This window comes from Lepidochelys kempii, chromosome 1 (genome assembly GCF_965140265.1).
Source record: "Lepidochelys kempii isolate rLepKem1 chromosome 1, rLepKem1.hap2, whole genome shotgun sequence".
NCBI lineage: Eukaryota > Metazoa > Chordata > Testudines > Cheloniidae > Lepidochelys > Lepidochelys kempii.
Window position 1 is genome coordinate 295,453,469 of NC_133256.1, and position 23,744 is coordinate 295,477,212.

At 43.1% G+C, this 23,744-nt stretch overlaps 1 protein-coding gene across 7 annotated transcripts in view; it reads right to left on the reverse strand.

Annotated features, from left to right (window-relative positions):
* TMEM117 (transmembrane protein 117) overlaps nt 1–21,801 on the reverse strand; it is a 359,218-nt gene extending 337,417 nt beyond the window's left edge. For 5 of the 7 annotated variants that reach the window (XR_012156789.1, XM_073328006.1, XM_073328001.1 and 2 more), the window contains exons 1-2: nt 21,457–21,801; nt 18,787–19,091 (exon numbers count right to left, since the gene is read on the reverse strand). Coding sequence is in view for 4 of the 7 variants with exons in the window: in XM_073328006.1 (XP_073184107.1) it covers nt 18,787–19,063 (277 nt within the window). In the remaining 3 variants the exon portion in view is untranslated. Of the gene's footprint in view, nt 1–779; nt 867–18,786; nt 19,092–21,456 lie in introns of those variants that run through there. The other 2 variants (XM_073328004.1, XM_073328003.1) reach the window with 2 other exon arrangements.
* Nucleotides 21,802–23,744: the final 1,943 nt, after the last annotated feature.

Sequence of the window (23,744 nt, forward strand, 5' to 3'; positions counted from 1 at the left end):
ACTTCTTTACTCTCAGGGAGGTGAATCCCCCCAGTCGGCATAGGCAGTGTCTTCACTGAAGTGCTACAATGACACAACTGTACCACTGTCGCGTTTTAAGTGTAGACAAGCCCTTAGTAATTAGGGTTGGTTGGCTCCAGGCCTTTAACCCTTAGAGGGGCAAGCCACCCTGTTAAAAGAATTAATGTTCACAGAAGTAGAAAGAGGAACTACAGTTAAGTCTTTTTTGGCTCTCTGCAAAAATGGCCCTGTAGAATAATGTTTTTCGAGAAAGTTCATATTTATACTGAACAAATACATAGGAGCCCAGGTCTCCAAGTGACTCTCAAAAACTCATGCAAGTAGTTCCCATTAAAGTACATAACCCCTCTCAGAAAAGGAGGCTTCAGGGACATTAATCAATCATACTAGATAGCCCCTGCATCTTATTTACACATGCATCTTCACTGAGGTTGTCAACCTTCAGAATGCTGTCAAAGAAGATGTATTTTGTATGTACAAATGGAGAGTACAAATTCCTTTAAGAAGTAATCAAAACCTTTTTATTTAAAGGCCTCTGTAAGCAAATGAATTTCTAAGCAGGTTTATTTTGCAGTATGTTGCCTATAAAATAAACCAGCTCAAGAAAATTACTATATTCAGAAAGTTAATTTATCTGCAAAGTAGGCTAGAAGGGAATTCAACCCTGGGAGAGGGAGCAATTTGTGTTAACACTGACACACTAGACCAAATAAACAATTTTATAGGCTCTACAGGAAGTTTTTGAAACCACAACTCACCATAACCAGAGAACTGCAAGATGTGGGGCCAGGTCCCCAATGGAGTTAAGATGATACACACCAGCTGAAAATCTGGCCCTCAACAGTCTAACACAAGGAAAATAGGAGATTAATCAAGGTTTTGACAAGGAAATACTGGGCTCCTTTTAGAAGAAGGAGAGAAATGACAAACAAATTCAGTTTTGGGTAAGATTTTCATAGAGCAAGACCCACGTTTTGCGTGGTTTCTTGTGCCTACTTTTGTGAAGCTGTGTGAGCATATAAAATATTTGTATATGCAAAATGGGTACATGAATGCCTAAATATCTATTTGCATCTGGAGAGCCCTATTTTGCATGCACAACTGTGGAAAACACAGATGAAAATGTACAAATATGTATTCAAAAATGTACCCAAATCTCGGGGATAAGGTAATGAATACATTCCCCTTAAATTTTACTTTGTATTAAAGGTAGACATAATTTAGTGATGTGTTCGTAGCATAGGATTATTTTTGCAGCATTTAACAATATTCAGTAAAATAAGCAGAAGACATTGTTTTAGCACACATTTGATTCTATGCCTTACAAAGAATGATGATGGATAAGCACTCCATCCAAAAAACAAAATTAGAGCTGGCTGAGAAATAGAATTTACCCCCCATGAAAAATTTCAACTGTGTGGAATACTTTTTCATACCAAATCAGGACAAAGCCAAAAATCTCAAAATGTTTTGTGGAACTGAAATTCCACATTATTTTGGTTTGGAATCACCAAAATGTTCCCATAGCAGGAAAGTTTTGGTGGCGTTTCCAAAATAAAATATGCTTCCCAGGATCCACAGCAGCCCATTCAGTGGGTTACTTTGTTTCAAAGGCTCCCAGTCTCCTCTCTCCATGACCTACTGAGCTGGCCAACTCCAAGGCTCCCCACCCAGCAAGCTGTGGAGGTGGCTCATCTTCTATGTATGTCATTCAGGGAGTTGGGAAGCCCAGAGAGCCTGGTAGCCAGGCAGCTAACTTGCCCAGCTCACTGGCAGCCAGCCGGGTAGCTGGGAACTTTTCACCCCTTTCGGAAGGAATGCTGCAGCTGCTCTGAATCCAACTGTCACATATTGGACACTGGTACTTTTTTAAACTGATGTGAAAATAGAAGTTACCTTGTAGAGACACACTAGAATGGCAGCCTCCATTTCCTGCACTAAAAACAGGTTATTTTAGCATGTTTGCAATTCATTAGTATCTTCCCTGGAAAGGTTTCAGAGTGGTAGCCGTGTTAGTTTGTATCAGCAGAAAGAACGAGGAGTACTTATGGCACCTTAGAGACTAACACATTTATCTGAGCATAAGCTTTTGTGGGCTAAAGCCCATTTCATCGGATTCATGTAGTGGAAAATACAGTAGGAAGATATATGTATGTACAGAGAACATGAGGGCAACCCCCATTTTTTCATAGTGTGTGTGTGTGTGTGTGTGTGTGTGTGTGAGATATATATACACACACACAGAACATGAAAAAATGGGGGTTGCCCTCATGTTCTCTGTACATACATATATCTTCCTACTGTATTTTCCACTACATGAATCCGATGAAATGGGCTTTAGCCCACAAAAGCTTATGCTCAAATAAATGTGTTAGTCTCTAAGGTGCCATTAAGTACTTGTTCTTTTCCCTGGAAAGGTAATTCATGCAACACACTAGAAACCTACTGACTCTTCTCACCTCCATCTGTCCAGCTGCATCTAGGATTTTTCTTTTTTTTTTTTTTGGCAGAGAACCACTGAATGTTTCCTTATCAAAAGCTAAGAAGTGTGTCAGTTTGTTTGTTTTTAATTTTAAGAGGTCTTCAGAAATAAATTGCTGCAAAACAGGCAAATGTGATCAACAGACAAGATGGGTGAGGTAATATACTTTATTGGACCAACTTCAGTTAGTAAGAGAGGCAAGCTTTCAAACTCCTCCTCAGGTCTGTATTTCTTTCACCAACAAAAGTTGGTAAAGTAAAAGATATTACCTCACCCAGTGACCTTATCTCTCATAGCTACAACACTGAATGCAAATATGATTGATTTACATTCTCTCCACTAGTCAGGCTCTGTTTTTCTCCCCCCTATGATTTTAGGGAATTATCCATTTACCAACACAAACATTGAGAGGAAATGAAATCACTACTATTCTAATTTTTCTCCATCATATTTAAGTGCTACACTTCAACTTAGCTATTTTAAAGACCAGAAATTCATAATTTAACTAACTGTAATTTTCAGCGAGTCCCACTAGAAGATGCTCCTCTATTGGAAGACAACTAATTCTGTTCTCCCAACTTAATATAAGCCTTATGTCTTTATGTAACATGATGTATAATTTATATCTAATAACCACACTGATCACAGACTTTGTTAAACCATAGGCATAAACACTAAATTTGCAAATGTTCAGTATTAGGAACTCCACTGCAGTACCATGTGTGGTGTGAGCAGTTAGACACCAGATGCCAGTGACAGATCCTTAGCTGATGTAAGTACACTGAAGTCAGTGGAGCGATGGCAATTTCTACCAGTTGAGGATCTGCCCCCTATTGCTTTAGGAGAGGGCTAGAGCATGATCTCCCTTTATTAAGTTCCCCCTACACCACATGCTGGTCTTTACTGGAGGACCAAGAACTCTACAAGTTTAACCCAGCTCCACATTTCCTTTTCTGTATAGTTTTAAAGCTGTTTTTACTTAATATAAAGAATTCAAAATAAAACCCAAATCATTTAAAACGATTTACATTAAAATCTTCTTAAAGCTCTTGAGCCAAAACTTTTTGTCCTGGCCTCACCTCTACTAATCCTTTCGCTTTGTGATAAATATTGAAGTTTTGTTGCTACTAAGTTTTATTTCACCAGCTTTTTTTTTTATCTTGGACTTTTGGCTTTCCCTTTTTCTCCTGCCCCTTGACCGTCTCAGTACTCTCTTTGTCTCTGTACTGCCCTTTTCCTGCTCTTTGGCGTTATTATGTTTGTATTTCTTTGAGTTGCTTTTTACATTTGCTAGCTCTGGGTTCCCCATAGTGTCTGGTTCACAGTCTTCTTGATCAAATGGAGAATCCTCTTCTACTTCATAAGGTTTGTCACCTGCAAGTCTACATCTGTATAGCTCTCACTATATCCATGAATGAGGTCATCCCTCTGTCTGTGGAATAGGAGTTCATCTTGCCTGCCTTCTGCACCAGTCTAAGTTCTCAGGCAAATTAGGCATCTTTCAAGTCATAGTAGCACCAATATTTTGTGTGGAGCCTAATTTGAATCCAGTCAGTGAACTAACTTGTTTTCATCTGCAATAAGCTCCAGGCTTGATCTAGTTTCTGTGGCATCAATCTCTACATTTGTGGGCTTATCTGTTAAATTTGCTGATAAATCCAGCACAGGTTTATGATTACAATCATCACTGAACTGCTCCTCAGGGGAAGGATGTGGCAGCAGAGGAGTCAGAACTTCATTCTGATCAGTATCACACTCCAACATCTGCAACTCTATAATCACGTCTGTCAGACACTTCTCTTTCTCTGGCTCTTTTTCACTCTCATATTAGTGCCATGAAGCTCTGTTGCCAGGTCTGCTGTAGAAATTCTCTCTTTCTGGGATATTTTTCCACCATTCTCAGCACAGCTGCAATGAGTTCGAGAGCTCTGTAGCCTTCCCTGCTGTGATCTCCTCTTTCCTTTCTTTCGGGTTTTCCTCTGTTAAATTCTTCTCTCACAAAGTCTTCATGAAAACTATTTGTGTAGGTCAAAGATTTTGCCATAACCTCCACACCCCCAACTGTTACTTTTACTCTCCGTAGTTCCCACATGCTATGCAAGCATCTCCCCGTGTTCTTCCTTTTTCCTTGCATCTACCATTTATTTTTTGTTAATGTGGAACAGCTCAGGCTTCTTAGTGAAATAAATAAGCATTTTCTTTACTTTTTCATACTAATTCTATTGATTTTCGGTGAGGCCTGATATTTGCAGAATATCATCTTCCTTCCCTCCCTCCCCCCCCACCCGCCCATGATGAATATGGGGAAATTGGTATTCCTCACTCTTTACAAGTCCTGATTCCACCTGAAAATTGTTCATCATGGTATAGCCATTTTAGCCAGGGTGATTCAACGACAAAATTAAAGCATGGGTGGAGTAGCAGGGTGGAGAATCAGAGGAGCTGTTGGCTCCATTATCCTTGTACTTCTCCAGGCTCTTTATTTTGCTTTTGTCCCGTTGAGGGCATTTGCGCTGTCACTCTCTCTATGACCCTGTGGAGATGGCCCCTCTCTTTCTTCTTATAGGGCTCCTTGCTATAGCTCCAATGCAGTTCGGGTTTTTTGTATTCTGACTGCCATTTTCCTTGTCTCCACTCTCATATTCTCTGGACTGGAGCTTTTCCTACCCTATCATCCCTTCTTAAAACCTTATCTTCTCATTCCTTTTTCTTCCTCTTTTCAGCCCCAAGCCTGCTTTGGACCTGCTGCAGTGTTTGGGGCTGAGGGATGCAAACTCTCCCCAAGAGTTCACACAAACACAATCTCTCTCTCCTGTGTACAGTGAGCAGGGAAGCTACAATGTGTGTAGAGGCACATGAAAATCCAAGTGCTGAAGTACAGAATGACCTCCTGCCTGGTATGAAAGTCCCTCACTTTATGAGGTTCAATAACTGCCGTTCATCTCTGGTAAGGGAGAATCAAGAACTCTGCAAGTTCAGTTCCACACCATGAGTTGTGCAGGGCAGATGAGATCCTCCTCAGCTGGCGTAAGTCAAAGCTGCTCCAGAATTTGATCCTGCATATTTTACTATTGTAATAAGTTACAATATATGTGTCTATATTAATCCATATTTAAGTGGCTAAATCCATGGGAGAAGCATGCATTTAATATTATCTAAGATTCTGTACTTGAGACTTCTTTGAGATTAGTGTAAGAACCTAATGAGCACAGAACAGAATACACAAATTGAAGCATGTGTTTAAGTGCTATTCCTGAATAGGGATGTTTTCCTAGACTGGAGCCTGACAGATGAAATAGACTTTAAGTAAAGATGCATAGTTAAGAATACTCAAATAGTTTGGTAAGTTAAAGACACATATTCAGGTACTTTAGTCCCAAAATGTGGCCTATTTTAAAAAATTATATATAATTAAATCTAATATACAAAGAACTTATTTCAGAATTCACAAATGGTCCTTAACATTCTATCTCAAACACCGAGGAACATTAATATTTACTAGTGTCAAAATTGCTTTCTGTTCCTCAAAAAAGTTCAATAAGTTACACAGTCAAGAGTGTCAACATTGCAAATCATGACCCATATTCTCTTCTCACTTCTATGCAACCACACTGACTTGAAGAGATGTGTGAGGCAGCAGGCTGGGAAAGTGTTTTTTCTGATCACTTGTCCACAGGCAGCTAGAATTTCTTGTCAAATAACCAAGCGGATTGTCCCAAATTTCAGGCTTTGATCTTAGTGCCTCAAGTAAATTAAAATGAACTGTTGTTGCTGGTGTGATTGTCGGGAGATGTTTCTCTGCATTCTGCTTTTTCTGTCTAAGACGATTGTGCCAAGATTTGTCACTTTTATTCTCTATTAAGTGTGTATGACTTTCCCCTGGCTTTATAGGGTTAATTTTCTCTTTCTTGTAATATAAATAAAAATGTGTTTTTATTTATATTAAAAGCACATTAAATCAGTGCTCCAGGATGTTGCCGGCACCCAGTGCCGAGAGGCTGAACAACAGCTTGAGTTGGTTCGTTACCCGGTGTGCTGCACCCAATAATCACAACGGGGTGGAGAAGCAGAAAAGTTTATTTGAAGCTTCAAAAAGGTACAGGGAGATTTGAATCTCAAATCCTGTACAACAAAGCAGGAAGTTACACAGGCTTTTATACACCCTTTTTCCCAGCATACTTATCCAATAGCAAGCTGCTTCAAGTATCCATATAGCCAGCCAATCCAGTTCCCAGCTAGTTCCCTGATTCTCTGTATCATTTGTTAAACTATACATAAAGCTGCTTTATTCAGCATTGTTCTTCCATATCTCCCCTGTTTGGCCTTGCTTAGTTTCAGGCAGTCTGACTCTGCAACATACTGTTGCAGATTCTCAGCATAACTGCTCTGTGTGCCTCCAGGCGGGGGGGCCAAGGACACTTGGGCCTAGCACGCAGAGCTGCTGCGAGTGCCTCCAGGCAGGGGGGGGGGGCCAAGGACACAGGGGCCTAGTGCGAGGGGGCTTCATCGACACTCGTGGTCTTCCATCCCCTCGAGTTACCTAGTGGCCATGCCCCAGTGTTCCCAACAAGGATATGCACTTGGTTACCAAGTGAGCTGCAACCTACAAAGCTTTAAAATGGCTGCCGATTTGAGAGATCATGCTATACCATTGTAGCTGTGATCAGTAGAAGCGCCCTACCTGAATCCCACTCAATTCAAAAGAGAGGAAGCCCTCAGTGGAGACGCCTGCAGCTTTTCAACTAACAGCCACTTTGCTCTGAAACACTTCTTGTCTTTTAAGCCCATGGCAAAGCATATCTATTTTCTAAGTCTGCTGGGGAGGGAAGGAGTTAGTGGGTGTTGAGGCTTGTGAGAGCGTAAGGGTGCTTGTGGGAACCTTTTATTGGAGATTTATTTTTGTTGGGAATGGGGGAGGGACGTAAAAAAGATTGGTGTTAGCAGTTAGCTTTATTGTTTGTCTTCATAACCTTTGTTAGAGATTTTTGTCAATATTTTTATAAATCAAAATAATCAACTAAAAATCTGTGCCTCACAAACTAGCTATGTGCTTCAATACAAATCAGTTCAACTCTTAATCTGAACCTTTAGAAGACATACATTTCTGATCACTCTGTTTGACTGGAATTCAAGGTTGTACGTGTATGGAAGTGAAGGCAGAAGGTATGTGTATTGCGAGTGATACCTGGGGGTGGAATAATGGGAAAGGTGAAATTGTGGTTGTAGGTTGCAGTAGTCAGGTGAGGGGTAAGCTAGGTATTTCCTGGATTTTGTTCAGTTTATGCACTTCAGTGACCTTATTTGGTTTTCAAATAAGTTTGTCTGATGGATGTAAATAAAGTTGTCAGCTTTTTTTCTTTTAAATCTGCTTTCAGGCATTTGACAATGAGCCATAAAAATAGCAAAATGACATTGCATTGCACTTCTACAATTTTCATCTGACAGGTTTCAGAGTAGCAGCCGTGTTAGTCTGTATTCTCAAAAAGAAAAGGAGTACTTGTGGCACCTTAGAGACTAACAAATTTATTTGAGCATAAGCTTTCGTGAGCTACAGCTCACTTCATTCGAATGCATCAGATGAAGTGAGCTGTAGCTCACGAAAGCTTATGGTCCAATAAATTTGTTAGTCTCTAAGGTGCCACAAGTACTAATTTTCATCTGAGGATTTCAAGCATTTTACAAATGGCAAATCTGATTTTTTGCTTGCATAGGTCTAAATGACTCCGCAAGGTGAAATTCTGTTCTAGGTAGGTCATTATACCACCCCCATCAACTGTGGTATCCAAGCACCTAGGCAGTGGAACACTGGTTAAACCTCTCAACCCTCCTGCAAGGGACACATACAGGAATTCACTCTACTTAACACTAGAATGCAGCCATCTCTGGAGCAGAACACAGCAGAATGTAATAGGGCACAACAGTACTACACAGCACCTTAGGAAACTACATGAAGAAGAAAGGTATAGTCAGGTGAAGCTACAGTGGGAATTTAAGTTAACACAATGTCAGTGTGTTTACAAAAAGAGCCATGGGTTCATCATCTGTTACCATGGATTACAAGTAGATGGTGCAATATTTATTGAAACACTCAGGCTCTGCTTTGCCATTGCCCTCGGGCCCCTTTGGGCCAGTGATGCTGACACAAAGGGTCTGCAAATCAGCTGTCCTGCCCCGCCCCTTACACTTCCCCCACTGTATTCCCTGCTTCCCCTTCTCTTCCCAGCAGCAGGGACCAACTCCAGACACTCCACATGCCATCAGCACCATCGGAAGCAGCAGGGAAGCCTGAGTGGGCCACTAACTACTTCTGAGCTATATAAATACAAGATACTTAACAAAAAAAAGTCAGATGTTTGCAGACAATTGGTCTTGCTACTGGAAAGCCTTGACTTCAATGGAAGTTTTGTCTGAAATAGTAACCATGGGACTGGTCTCTAATTGGCGTGCCTGAACACACATTTGTCTGCTTTGAAGGTGCAACTGTCATCACTGGACCATAGAAAGATACAATTCCTAAAATAAGGTTTGACTTGATTCAATTTTATTTGGCATTCATTCCAATGTTCAGACTCGAATGTATCATTTTAATTCTAAACAACTGTGAATTTCAGGTCTCCATATTGTAGAGCAGGAGCCATTAAAAACCTCAACATTTGCTTGCCTGAAGAAGTGATTTTGCGTGGTATGATGGTGCCTCCTGTTTTAAATAGGAGATAGCTGGTCCAAACTGCTTGCACCCTATCTTGTGTTTTTGATAGTTTCTAACTAAAATACTCAGCATTGACTCTCTCTCCACCCCATTTAGAAAGGAGCTAAAATAAGCGTAAAGCTCTAGGCCGGAGTAGCCAACCTGTGGCTCCGGAGCCACATGCGGCTCTTCAGAAGTTAATATGCGGCTCCTTGGATAGGCACCGACTCCAGGGCTGGAGCTACAGGCACCAACTTTCCAGTGTGCCAGGGGGTGCTCACTGCTCAACCCCTGGCTTTGCCACAGGCCTGGCCCCCACTCCACCCCTTCCCTCCCCTGAGCCTGCCATGGCCTCGCTCCTCCCCCGCAGAGCCTCCTGCATGCCACAAAACAGCTGATCAGGAGGTGCGGGGAGGGAGCGGGAGGCACTGTTTGGAGGGGCTGCTGGTGGCTGGGAGGAAGCTGATGCGGGGCTGCTGATGTATTACTGTGGCTCTTTGGCAATGTACACTGGAAAATTCTGGCTCCTTCTCAGGCTCAGGTTGGCCACCCCTGTTCTAGGCACACTGGCTAGCCAGTAAGCAGAACTCAGTCTCTGTAATGACCAATTTTTTAATCAGTGTTTTAATCTGTCTTTTATGGTTCCAACTAAGCAACTATAAATATGCATGCGGGTAAATTTGTTAGACTGTGAATACTTCTTTAAATGTTAGTGAGCATGCATGGAGATGAGAATTATGACAAAGGATACCATAACATACATATGAGGGACTGAAAACATTTCTCCAGTTTTTACAGATATTGCCCATTTCAGGTGTATTCCTCATTTTACATGCAGGGCCTCTTTCTCAAACAGGTAGACTCTACTAAAATGGAAGAAGCTTTAAGTTCATATGTTGGGCTATGTTTACTTAGTTGTTCTGTAACACTTTACACTAGAGACCTCACTTTGGGCCCAATCTCTCCCACTAATTCTAAAGGATTTTGGCCCAAGTTAAGACTCCAAGACTTGTCCTTACAAGATGCAAGAATTCTAGTATGTGAGCTGATAAAATTGAGCCCAACTTGAATAATATGTAAATTTTCCACTTTGCTGGGTGTTGTACTGTTTTTCCGACAAAGGCCCAAAGTAATTTGAAATATATGTGTACAAGATCTGATTCAGGATTATTATTTTTATTGGCAGTGTTTGGGGCTTTTAACACGATTTTTAGATCGAGAATTCCATTTAATCAAATCAGTTTGTAAGTTGTTTCTGCTTTTTTATCCAGGCAGATGACAAATCAGCAAGCTTAAGGAAATCCCTAGAGTGAGCGCACAGCAGGCACCATCTTCTCCCCAACCTCGAGTAATGGTCATTCTTTGTTCCATTTTGAGAGACAGATACATATTTTTAAACATTCCTTTCCTAGTTCTTCCTTATTCATTTATGAACTTTCCATTTCAAATGCAAAATTAAACCCATGGAAAAATCTATAGTTCACCAAGATACATAGGCATAAGCCAAGATGACTATAATGATGTTAACAGCCAAAAGGCACACTTAAAATTCAATTTACTCTTACCAAACACACTAAGGACAAGAACAACAATGCTAGATTGTCATAAATATAAAGGGAAGGGTAAACACCTTTAAAATCCCTCCTGGCCAGAGGACAAACCCTTTCACCTGTAAAGGGATAAGAAGCTAGGATAACCTTGCTAGCACCTTACCACAATGACCAATGAGGAGACAAGATACTTTCAAAAGCTGGGGGGAGGGAGGAAAAAAAAAAAGACTCTCTCTCTCTGTCTGTGTGATGCTTTTGCTGGGGACGGAACAGTAATGGAGTCTTAGAATTTAGTAAGTAATCTAGCTAGAGATGCGTTAGATTCTGATTTCTTTAAGGGCTGAGAAAATAGGCTGTGCTGGAGGGAATGGATATTCCTGTTTTTGTGTCTTTTTGTAACTTAAGGTTTTGCCTACAGGGATTCTCTCTGTTTTGAATCTGATTACCCTGTAAGGTATTTACCATCCTGATTTTACAGAGGTGATTCTTTTACTTTTTTTTCTTCAATTAAAATTCTTCTTCTAAGAAACTGAATGCTTTTTCACTGTTCTTAAGATCCAAGGGTTTTGGTCTGTGGTCACCTATGCAAATTGATGAGGATTTTTACCAAACCTTCCCCAGAAAGGAGGGGGATAACTTTGGGAGGATTTTGGGGGGGGAAAGATGTATCCAAACGGACTCTTTCCTAATAATAATAATACTGGTTAGACGTTTGGTGGTGGCAGCGATAAGTCAAGAGCAAAAGGTAAAATAGTTTGTTTTAACCTAAACTGGTAGAAGGAAGCTTAGGAGGTTTTCATGCAGGTCCCCACATCTGTACCCTAGAGTTCAGAATGGGGAAGGAACCTTGACATAGATAAAGACTGTTTTCTTTGGAGATGTTCATCGAATGAAATAAGGGACTGGCTTGACTGAACAGGAGAAAATTTGTCATTTATTTTACTCCTTATGCAGATTATCGCATGCTTTACTTTTAAGTCATCAGAACAAAATGGGAAAACCCTTGCGGAGCTTCCTCTTCAAAGGCTGCACTGCATGTTACCATGTAATAAAGCATTTCACAGATGTCCTTTACAGTCAAGATATCCACTTGTTAACATTATTTCACACACTTTAATAAGAACACATCAAGAGGAGACTACACCCCATTATCTCTCCATGAATTCAGGAAAATGTCTAAACTGCTCCCATCTCTTCCACTGTGTGTAGCAGTCTAGCATGCTTCAAATTGCACCACATTTATAATCTACAGCAACAGTCTTTGTTGAACTGGTGTCAAATTTGGATATATAGTAGGATATATGGAGGTCCTGGTGATGTCAAGGAATTATGACGTGATTGGAATAACAGAGACTTGGTGGGATAACTCACATGACTGGAGTACTGTCATGGATGGTTATAAACTGTTCAGGAAGGACAGGCAGGGCAGAAAAGGTGGGGGAGTAGCACGGTATGTAAGGGAGCAGTATGACTGCTCAGAGCTCCGGTATGAAACTGCAGAAAAACCTGAGTGTCTCTGGATTAAGTTTAGAAGTGTGAGCAACAAGAGTGATGTAGTGGTGGGAGTCTGCTATAGACCACCGGACCAGGGGGATGAGGTGGATGAGGCTTTCTTCCGGCAACTCGCAGAAGCTACTAGATCGCATGCCCCGGTTCTCATGGGCGACTTTAATCATCCTGATATCTGCTGGGAGAGCACTACAGAGGTGCATAGACAATCCAGGAAGTTTTTTGAAAATGTAGGGGACAATTTCCTGGTGCAAGTGCTAGAGGAGCCAACTAGGGGGGGAGCTTTTCTTGACCTGCTGCTCACAAACCAGGAAGAATTAGTAGGGGAAGCAAAAGTGGATGGGAATCTGGGAGGCAGTGACCATGAGTTGGTCGAGTTCAGGATCCTGACACAGGGAAGAAAGGTAAGCAGCAGAATACGGACCCTGGACTTCAGGAAAGCAGACATCGACTTCCTCAGGGAACTGATGGGTAGGATCCCCTGGGGGGAATAACATGAGGGGGAAAGGAGTCCAGGAGAGCTGGCTGTATTTCAAGGAATCCCTATTGAGGTTATAGGGACAAACCATCCCGATGAATCGAAAGAATAGTAAATATGGCAGGCGACCAACCTGGCTTAACGGTGAAATCCTTGCGGATCTTAAACACAAAAAAGAAGCTTACAAGAAGTGGAAGATTGGACAAATGACCAGGGAAGAGTATAAAAATATTGCTCGGGCATGTAGGAATGAAATCAGGAGGGCCAAATCACACCTGGACCTGCAGCTAGCAAGAGATGTTAAGAGTAACAAGAAGGGTTTCTTCAGGTATGTTGGCAACAAGAAGAAAGTCAAGGAAAGTGTGGGCCCCTTACTGAATGAGGGAGGCAACCTAGTGACAGAGGATGTGGAAAAAGCTAATGTACTCAATGCTTTTTTTGTCGCTGTCTTCACGAACAAGGTCAGTTCCCCAGACTACTGCACTGGGCAGCACAGCATGGGGAGAAGGTGACCAGCCCTCTGTGGAGTAAGAGGTGGTTAGGGACTATTTAGAAAAGCTGGACGTGCACAAGTCCATGGGGCCGGATGCGTTGCATCCGAGAGTGCTAAAGGAATTGGCAGCTGTGATTGCAGAGCCATTGGCCATTATCTTTGAAAACTCGTGGCGAACCGGGGAAGTCCCGGATGACTGGAAAAAGGCTAATGTAGTGCCAATCTTTAAAAAAGGGAAGGAGGAGGATCCTGGGAACTACAGGCCAGTCAGCCTCACCTCAGTCCCCGGAAAAATCATGGAGCAGGTCCTCAAGGAATCTATCCTGAAGCTCTTACACAAGAGGAAAGTGATCAGGAACAGTCAGCATGGATTCACCAAGGAAAGGTCATGCCTGACTAATCTAATCACCTTCTAGGATGAGATTACTGGTTCTGTGGATGAAGGGAAAGCAGTGGATGTATTGTTTCTTGACTTTAGCAAAGCTTTTGACACGGTCTCCCACAGTATTCTTGTCAGCAAGTTAAGGAAGTATGGGCTGGATGAATGCACTATAAAGGTGGGTAGAAAGTTGGCTAGATTGTCGGGCTCAACGGGTAGTGATCAATGGCTCCATGTCTAGTTGGCAGCCGGTATCAAGTGGAGTGCCCCAAGGGTCGGTCCTGGGGCCGATTTTGTTCAATATCTTCATAAATGATCTGGAGGATGGTGTGGATTGCACTCTCAGCAAATTTACGGATGATACTAAACTAGGAGGAGTGGTAGATATGGTGGCAGGTAGGGATAGGATACAGAGGGACCTAGACAAATTGGAGATTGGGCCAAAAGAAATCTGATGAGGTTCAACAAGGACCCTTAGGACGGAAGAATCCAATGCACCGCTACAGACTAGGGACCAAATGGCTAGGCAGCAGTTCTGCGGAAAAGGACCTAGGGGTGACAGTGGAGGAGAAGCTGGATATGAGTCAACAGTGTGCCCTTGTTGCCAAGAAGGCCAATGGCATTTTGGGATGTATAAGTAAGGGCATAGCCAGCAGATCGAGGGACGTGATTGTTCCCCTCTATTCGACACTGGTGAGGCCTCATCTGGAGTACTGTGTCCAGTTTTGGGCCCCACGCTACAAGAAGGATGTGGATAAATTGGAGAGAGTCCAGCGAAGGGCAACAAAAATTATTAGGGTCTGGAACACATGACTTATGAGGAGAGGCTGAGGGAACTGGGATTGTTTAGTCTGCAAAAGAGAAGAATGAGGGGGGATTTGATAGCTGCTTTCAACTACCTGAGAGGTGGTTCTAAAGAGGATGGTTCTAGACTATTCTCAGTGGTAGAAGATGACAGGACAAGGAGTAATGGTCTCAAGTTGCAGTGGGGGAGTTAGGTTGGGTATTAGGAAAAACTTTTTCACTAGGAGGGTGGTGAAACACTGGAATGCGTTACCTAGGGAGGTGGTGGAATCTCCTTCCTTAGAAGTTTTTAAGGTTAGGCTTGACAAAGCCCTGGCTGGGATGATTTAATTGGAGATTGGTCCTGCTTTGAGCAGGGGTTGGACTAGATGACCTCCTGAGGTCCCTTCCAAACCAGATATTCTATGATTCTATGATATACAGATGGACACTTTGTTCTAGCTCCCTCACTGTCCAACTCCACCTATAAATTGAGCAGCAAAGTCAAATTAACCACATGTGGACTTGACCAGCAAGAGGAAGGGACAGAAAAGCCTTTTCACTCCTCTCCCTCTGAACTGAGCTGAGCTGCACAGAGAAACTGACTAGTCATTCTCATTTTCACTTTGCAGCTTCTCCCTGAGCCAAGATCTTACACACAGGGAAACTCACTAAGGCCTTCAAATCAGCAGCACTGCTATGGGTACCCGCATGGTCCCACAGTATGCCAACGTTTTTATGGCTGACTTAGAACAACGCTTCCTCAGCTCTCGTCCCCTAATGCCCTAACTCTACTTGTGCTACATTGATATCATCATCTGGACCCCTGGAAAAGAAGCCCTTGAGGAATTCCACCATGATTTCAACAATTTCCATCCCACCATCACCTCAGGCTGGACCAGTCCACACAAGAGATCCACTTCCTGGACACTACGCTGCTAATAAGCAATGGTCACATAAACATCACCCTATATCGGAAACCTACTGACCGCTATGCCTAACTACATGCCTCCAGCTTTCATCCAGACCACACCACATGATCCATTGTCTACAGCCAAGCTCTACGATACAACCGCATTTGCTCCAACCCCTCAGACAGAGACAAACACCTACAAGATCTCTATCAAGCACTCTTACTGTTAAGGAAAAGTTAGCACATGTGACTCCATTTTGGTTTGGGGCCCACCATTGTTTAAATGCCAGCACATCATACACCAGGAGGAGTGATCCTTAGATACTGAATCCCTGTGAAAATCCTCCTCGTCTCCAGCCTGCCTTGACTCCCAGTATCTGGTTTTTGTCAGTCTCTAACTCCCTGTCTCTTGGCCTTGATGTGAGGCCTCCCATTCTGATAATAAAAGTTACTGATGCATGGCTTTAGGACCATGCTGTGTAATTAACATACTGGTATAGCACGAGGAATGCACCAAGCAGGGATAGGTGGTAGATAAGACAAGGGTTTGTTTATTGGCTAAGGTTTCCCATGCACGAGGGCAACATGCTTTGCTAAAAAGTATATAACCTTTGTATAATCTATATTCGTGGTCCCCCCCGGCTAGCAGGGGGGCACCAGGCTCGAGTGTAATAAACTTAGTGTTTTTTGGGAACTCTGCAGTTGTGGACTTTGTTTCTGTGCCTCAGCCTAGATTCGAACTGTGCGTGTCCTACCAGGTGTAATTCGTAACATTACGACTACAATATCCACCTGCTGAAGTGAAGAAACAGATTGACAGAGCCAGAAGAGTACCCAGAAGTCACCAACTACAGGACAGGCCCAACAAAGAAAATAACAGAACGCCACTAGTCGTCACCTTCAACCCCCAACTAAAACCTCTCCAGCCCATCATCAAGGACCTACAACCTATCCTGAAGGACAGCCCATCACTCTCACAGATCTTGGGAGACAGGCCAGTCCTTGCTTACAGACAGCCCCCCAACCTGAAGCAAATACTCACCAGCAACCACACACCACACAACAGAACCACTAACCCAGGAACCTATCCTTGCAACAAAGCCCGTTGCCAACTGTGTCCACATATCTTTTCAGGGGACACCATCATAGGGCCTAATCACATCAGCCACGCTATCAGAGGCTCGTTCACCTGCACATCTACCAATGTGATACGTGCCAGCAATGCCCCTCTGCCATGTACAGTGGCCAAACTTGACAGTCTCTACGTGAAAGAATAAATGGACATAAATCAGACGTCAAGAATTATAACATTCAAAAACAAGTCAGAGAACGCTTCAATCTCTCTCGTCACTCGATTACAGACCTAAAAGTGGCAATTCTTCAACAAAAAAAAACTTGAAAAACAGACTTCAACGAGAGACTGCTGAACTGGAATTAATTTGCAAACTGGATACAATTAACTTAGGCTTGAATAAAGACTGGGAGTGGATGGGTCATTACACAAAGTAAAACTATTCCCTCCCCCCCACTGTTCCTCAGACATTCTTGTCAACTACTGGAAATGTTCCACCTTGATTATCACTCCAAAAGGTTTTTTTCTTCTCTCCTGCTGGTAATAGCTTACCTTACCTGATCACTCTCGTTACCGTGTGTATGGTAACACCCATTGTTCCATGTTCTGTGTACATAAATCTCCCCACTGTATTTTCCACTGAATGCATCCGATGAAGTGAGCTGTAGCTCACGAAAGCTTAAATAAATGTGTTAGTCTCTAAGGTGCCACAAGTACTCCTTTTCTTTTTGCGGATACAGACTAACACGGCTGCTACTCTGAAACCTAAGGTTATTCAGCTTCCCTTCTGTAGGAAGCTCTGAACAGGCTGCAAGGAGTAACAGACCATAGTTCCCTTTTGCAAACAGAACTTGGCAGAAAAGCAGGAGGAAAAGTGAATACGAAAAAATAGAAAATGGTGCAAAAATCGAGGGGTGGGGGGGAGAGAAAGACGAGAAGAGCTAAGAGAAAATGGAAATGAAGACCCAGAAATAGAAGAGATGAAAAAAAAGGGCAGATGAAGTAAAAGATGGGATGGAGAGAGGCAGGCTAAAATGCAGCCCCACTTGTAAAGTTGAGATGAACATTTAAGTGCTTGATGCGGGCTTTGATTAGCATTGGATTAATGTCCAGGATTATTGTGATACTCCCCAGGGGTACCCAGGGTTATGAGGCACTTCACCAGCACCTTTCCTCTCTCTGAATGAAGCAGTCTTGTCTGTGCCTCCTGCAGCTCAGCTCTCTGAAATCAACAGCCTCTGGCAACACTCACCCCTGCCTTCCAAGCCACCATAGACCTCGTGCTCTCAGTTCAGTTTAGTAATAGGCTCAAACCAACCCTCAAGTTCTTGAAGTGTTCCCTCTAACACTCAGCCCCTATCACTGAACGCTCACAGAAATTACCAGAAAGCTGTCCCCGAAAGAACAGTGTACACACAGCTTGATAGGTACAATTCAGGATTAGGTCCTTGATAATATCACAGCACTGAGATATACATTTATAGTGAAAATCATAAGTTTATCATCAAAGATTAAGATTCAAGAAATACTGAGTAAGGATAACTGAATCAGAAATGGTGACGTAGAAAACAAAAAGGTATAACATGCATTTCATAAACTAAACTTAACTTTAACACGCTAAAATCCTTGTCTAAAGTAGTTTTATCTCACCCCAAACCCTATTTGCAGAATTTTCAACCAACCCTAGTTGAGATCCTGTTCTCATAAATGCAATCACACTGCCTGATTAGTTCCTGAAGTGCCAGATAACAAAATGCTTTACTTGTCCCCCTGTTACAGTCCAGTAAACCTTTGAAGTGCACCCCCAGATAAAACTCTTTTCCCCCGTTACTTGTTTTTCCTGTTGACGTCCCATGTCTCTCTTTTTTTATTAGCATTCAGTTCAAACCAGTGATGGGAGGCCCACTGTGAAAAAATATACAATGCTTAACGTACATCTCAATTTGCTAGATGGACAAGCACTCCTGGTCTGAAACCCCTCTGTGCTGGTGGCTCATACCTCGATACAGACTCTCAGGATATATTTTCAGTCTATATATGTAACTTCTTAAATATCATCCACACATATATCTCACAATTATGAAGATCAGTATGACATACGCTTGTATTAGATACCTTACAGGACATTCTTTATGGATAAATACTATGAAAGCAGTGTTTCAGTGTAGTGAGTTGTGAGGCCTGTTAGGAATTGCTGACACAGAGTACTGAACCCTTTGCCAGCCGGCACCAATGGGTCTCTGTGTCACAAGAATGTAATCTTTGTTGTACATTCTCTAGGGCATTCTGCATCATTGTTTCAGAGGGTTTTTATTGCAAAGTTTTAAGCATTATAAAGAATACAAAGCTTAAAAAAAGAGAAAGAACTACACAGTGATAACATTAGTGAGAAGTCATTTAATGTATTACAGAACTTACCAAACAAACGCTGATGAAACAGGAATTTCCCAGCTATCAATCCTGTGAGAACGGCAAGTAGCCATAGAAGCACCTTCAGAAACCTCCAGCCTCCTCCTCCAGGGTATTTATTTGTTACAAACGAAAAGCAGTTGCCAACAACAATAACATTAGCTTCTGTTTGACTGTGAGATATTGGATCCTCAGCAAATATTAAGAAGTTACAGAAGATCACCAGGTAAGCCACAACTAGGCGAGACCAGGGGTGCTGGAAGTAGTAGCGGAAGCCTTTATCCATTCTCAAATACTTCAGTACAGTTGTTTGCCTGTGTATAAAAGATATCAGTACATTGTTATACACACCAATCAGCATCGAATTCGGAAGCTGCCTAGACATTTCAAAAGTCAAACCACTTTACATTTTCAGTGATTTACTTTTGATATTCTAGACTAACCCAGTGATAAACAGTTCCAATCAAAAGCTGTGTTAGAACCCAGGCAAAAAAAAATTAAGACTTCCTGTTAGTTTCAGCAAAGGCATGCTATACATTTTAGCACACCATTTTTATTTTTAAAATGTCTACATTCTTTTTAAAGTACAACTACATGAATATAGGTCAGCACAAAACATGTTATATGGCACTTGAAATTCATAGTGCCAGTCTCATGCATTCAAAAAGATATAGCAAAGCCTCCAAACCTTTCATCCCTCCTTCTACCTCTTCTTTGACACACATACATAGGTGCTGGAACTATGGGTGCTGGCAGTGTTGCCACGCCCCCTGGCTTCAAATGGTTTCCATTATATACAGGGTTTACAGTTTGGTTAAATGGGTCTCAGCACCCCCCACTATACAAATTGTTCCAACACCTTTGCACACATACACATAGATCCCAGGCCTACTACTAAATCTACTCTATCACCTTTTTCAAAAGAACCTGGACTGAGTCTGCATGAAAGCCACATAGTCCATTCTTTTATCACCTACGAGATTTATAAATGTCCCAATAACAGCACCAGAGATTACTACACATGGAGGGCTTGACCCAAAGCTCATTGAGATCAATGGAAGTCTTTCTATTTACTTCAATTGGTTTGGGATAAAGGCCATAATGAAATGCAACCTTACAAGCAGGGCACTCCCATTTCCTGCACTTCAAAACAACTTTGCATGAATACAAGAACAATTCTAATTTTGAAATGTTTACTTATAAGAGCACAGATTTATATTTTTTTCCCCAATGTGGTCTGTTTCAGTGCTTTTCCATCTACATATTTGTCTCTATATAAACTTTTCAGAGTGTAGGTTCATTGTATATTCATGCAGACACCAAGCCAGGAGTGCAATAGAATACTACAATTGTTCAAAACAACCAGACCAGGGTGGGCAGGCTGGGTGGAAGGGGGAGTAATCCAACAGTTGTTTTTACAGGATGAGCATTTAAAAATATAGTCTACATGACTGAACAAAAAAGAGTTTTTTGCCAGTGTCATACAACCTGGAAAAAAAATAAGATGCTTCTTGAAAATGTTTACAGCATAATACTTGTTTCAATGGCAAAGGTCTTTCTGATAAGTATAGCTCTTTATGTAGGCACTTTTAAAAAAAATTCAGTATCTGATTTTTCTTATTGTCAGATTCCTATATTACATTCAGTAAATATTAAAAACAACAGATTCCATTTACTAGTCAGGGCAACAATGTCAAACTTCATATAAAACAAAAATTTTATTAGAGAAAGCACAAAATATATTAGTATGTTTAAAAGTTGCTTAGCTAGTACAAGGAAGTATGTCATCCTTGGAAGAACTTTATGAATTGAAGAAAGTGACCTGAAGTGGGAAGTTATTACTCAAACAAGCTAAGGACTTTAGCAAGGTCACAGACATTAAGAAACCAAAGATACCTTTAAGACTACAAAGTCAGTACATTCCTGTCTTCTTTTTGTGCTACTGTTAGCATGAAGAAAAGTCGTAATTATTCTATTCAATTAGACATCTTAAATTTAAGAGGTGGGTGGGCAAAGACAATTGTGTGTCCACCCAATATTTTAGCCACCAGGTTAACCTAGAGTTACCAGATAGCGAGCAAAAGCATAGCCGACTGGACATTATTTGGTCACAACAGGAACCAATGCTTTAACTAGTTGCATTAGGTTAGAAAATAAACAGAAGAGTGCTCTTTGCATCTAGCAAAGGTTCCGAAATTTGGGGATAATTTTTAAAAACACGTTTGGACTGCAGCATGCTCATTTAACCTATTTTATTCCTGGGCAATACAAGAATTTGGCTTTTTTTTTTTAAAAAAATCTTTTTAGAATTAATAAGTGGAGCTCGTTAAAACCGACTGTCTCCAACTAAAACAGACTGCGGTTTGTTTGTTAGGGAAAGCAGAACCTGACACCGTGATACACCCACCCACGCGCGCGCGCACCCCCGCTTCCGTGCCTGCTTGGGAAGAATCCTGCCAACATCATACGGGCAGAAGAGGGGCTGTAATCTCCCGCGCCGGGGGTGTCACACCATTAGCTGCAGCAGCCCCCTTCCCGCGCCAAGTCCTGCCCATCGGCAGGAGAAATCCCGCTGCAGCGTGGCCACAGCCGCTGCGGGGCCAGGCTGAAGCTCCCTCTCGCCCACGGGTGGCGGGGGAGCTAGCCTGTTATACGCAGGGACAAATGCAATGTACTCACCGAGCTCGGAAGCCACCTTTTGCTCTAGCGGGAAACGCCTACGTGAGCCAGGCTCTGGCTCCGCCAGGGCGCTGCTGTCACGGTGCTATAAATACCAGCCGCTGGCTGGCCCGCGTCCTCCTGCTGCGCCGTCCTCACAGGGCCTCCCTCCTTGCCAACAGCCTGCGCAGCGCTCGCCCCTGGGGCAGGCGCCCGGCGCGGGGACCCGCTCGCTGCCTGGCCAGCCGGCTTGGCAGCTGGGCTCCTCTCGCGCGCCCACCGCCCGGGTCAGCAGCCGGGCAGCTCCCGAGAGGGGGCCGCGTGAAGGACGAGAGCCGACCGCACAAGCAGGGGTGCGTGGCGGGAATCTCATTTCCGCCGCTTTGGGAGAGACGCGGGATATTTCCCGCCCCTGGCCTGAAGGAATGCGGCGGCCGGAGCCGTCTGTGCGTGGGGCAGAAAACATGCGTGGACGCTTCCGAGTTTTACCGGGCGTGGTCCGGTATCTAAGCGCCACCTGTGCAATTGTAGGGCTCCATTCTGAGCCTCCTGCGGGGACTGCTTGGGCAGCGTTTCTCTTTGTTACACAATGCGAGGCCCTCTCTTCCCCCAGGAAGATGTTGGACCGGGGAGCCGGTGGCTCAGATGCAATTATGGGAGGGCAGGCAATGGCTCATCAGGCCCCATGGAGATGGGTTCCCAACACCCAGCTCTGGCCGCTGAACTCCAGTCTTGCACAGGATACCCTTGTATGAAATCTTACACAGGGGTGGATTATTAACCCTTTTAGGGGCACATTCTGTGGCACCCCTAGAAAGCCCAAGGGCAGTTTAAAATGTGGGAATAACAACAGTGGAGACCCCTCTCTCAAGAGGACTCAGCAAGCCCTAAGGTTGCAAAGAGGACCTCTACGGCAGTCCCATGGGAGGGAGATTGTCAGCAAGACAGGGACACGGTCAGCATGGCCATGAATCAAAATCATGCATTTAGTGGGAAGCAGTGGTGCACATCCATTACTGCTGTATTAGTGGCTGAAACCTAGCTGCACAGCAGTGTGGCTGGGTGAGGTTGCCCGACTCTTTATTGCAGATATCTTCCCCAGGATTTGATCCTTAGAGCTGGCACCCACAGATAAGCTTCTGGAATGCTATCAGTAAATTTGCATTGTAACATAGTAATGCATAAAGCAAGACCAGTTCTAGGGTCCCATTATTTGGGGGGGTGTGAAAGTGGGTATTTTGGGGACCCAAGATGTCACTATTTAAAAAAAAAAAAAAACCATCTTCCTGGAGTCCAGGGGCTAGTTAGTTAGATCCCTGGAAAATACGGATTTTAAGACTTTAGGAGAGTAAAATTTGGCCACTGTGTCAGTATTTTGCTGTGATTTATAATTTTGGCATCTCTAAAAATAATTTGGGGGCTCTTTAAGATAGTTTTGGGGGTAAATGTCTCCCATTGGTAGTGCTGGGCCCAGAGCTGGTCTTACCATGAGGCGAACTGTGGCAGCCGCCTCAGGTGCCAGACTGTGGGAGGGCGCCACTAGGACCCAGAGTGTAGAAAATGGTGTCTGCTGCTGGTGCATATTTATTCTCTCTGCTCTAGATGCACAGAGATGGTGGAGTACTGTGCTGGAGGAAGGAGAGCACAAGAGACATAACAGGCAGGCAGGAGAAAAGGTGAGAGGGAATAGCAGAAAGCAGCAGGAGCTGCAGAGAGAGAGAGAGAGAGGAGGAGGAGCCTCTTAGGAGGAAGAGCCTGGACTGATTAACACCAGCTTCTCAGGGAGCTTCCTGTTTCCTGCTGCTTTCCTGAACCCACTTGAGGAGATCAGGCAGTCAACTGAAGTAGTAGGAGCCAGTTAAGCCCTTAAGACGCTGATATCTTCCCTCACTCAGGCCCTGCTACCAGCCTGTTTATTTGTCCCCTTCAACTGAGTGTTGAGAGCCACTATAGCTGGCTCAGAACAGCAGTCATGAGTGAAAGAAGAAAACGCGCCTCTGGAGCAGCATTCAGAAGAAAGAAAGAAAGCAAAGGAAGCTTTTCTATCTAAGCAGGAAGGAGCTCTCCTGAGATACATAAACACAAATGTTCATGGTGAGCCTTCTGGCCCCAGTGAGGATGTGAGTGGTGAGGAGATGCCTGATCTTCCAGTTAGTGAGAGTACAGGTGACCTGGCAGCTACTGCAGCATCCATATCTCCATCTCAAATGGATGTAACCATGCATATTCCTGAAGAAAAGTATAGATCAGAGAAGAGTGTGGTGGAGGCGCAAGAAACAGCTGCTGCTGAGTTTAGTTCCTTAAGTCTA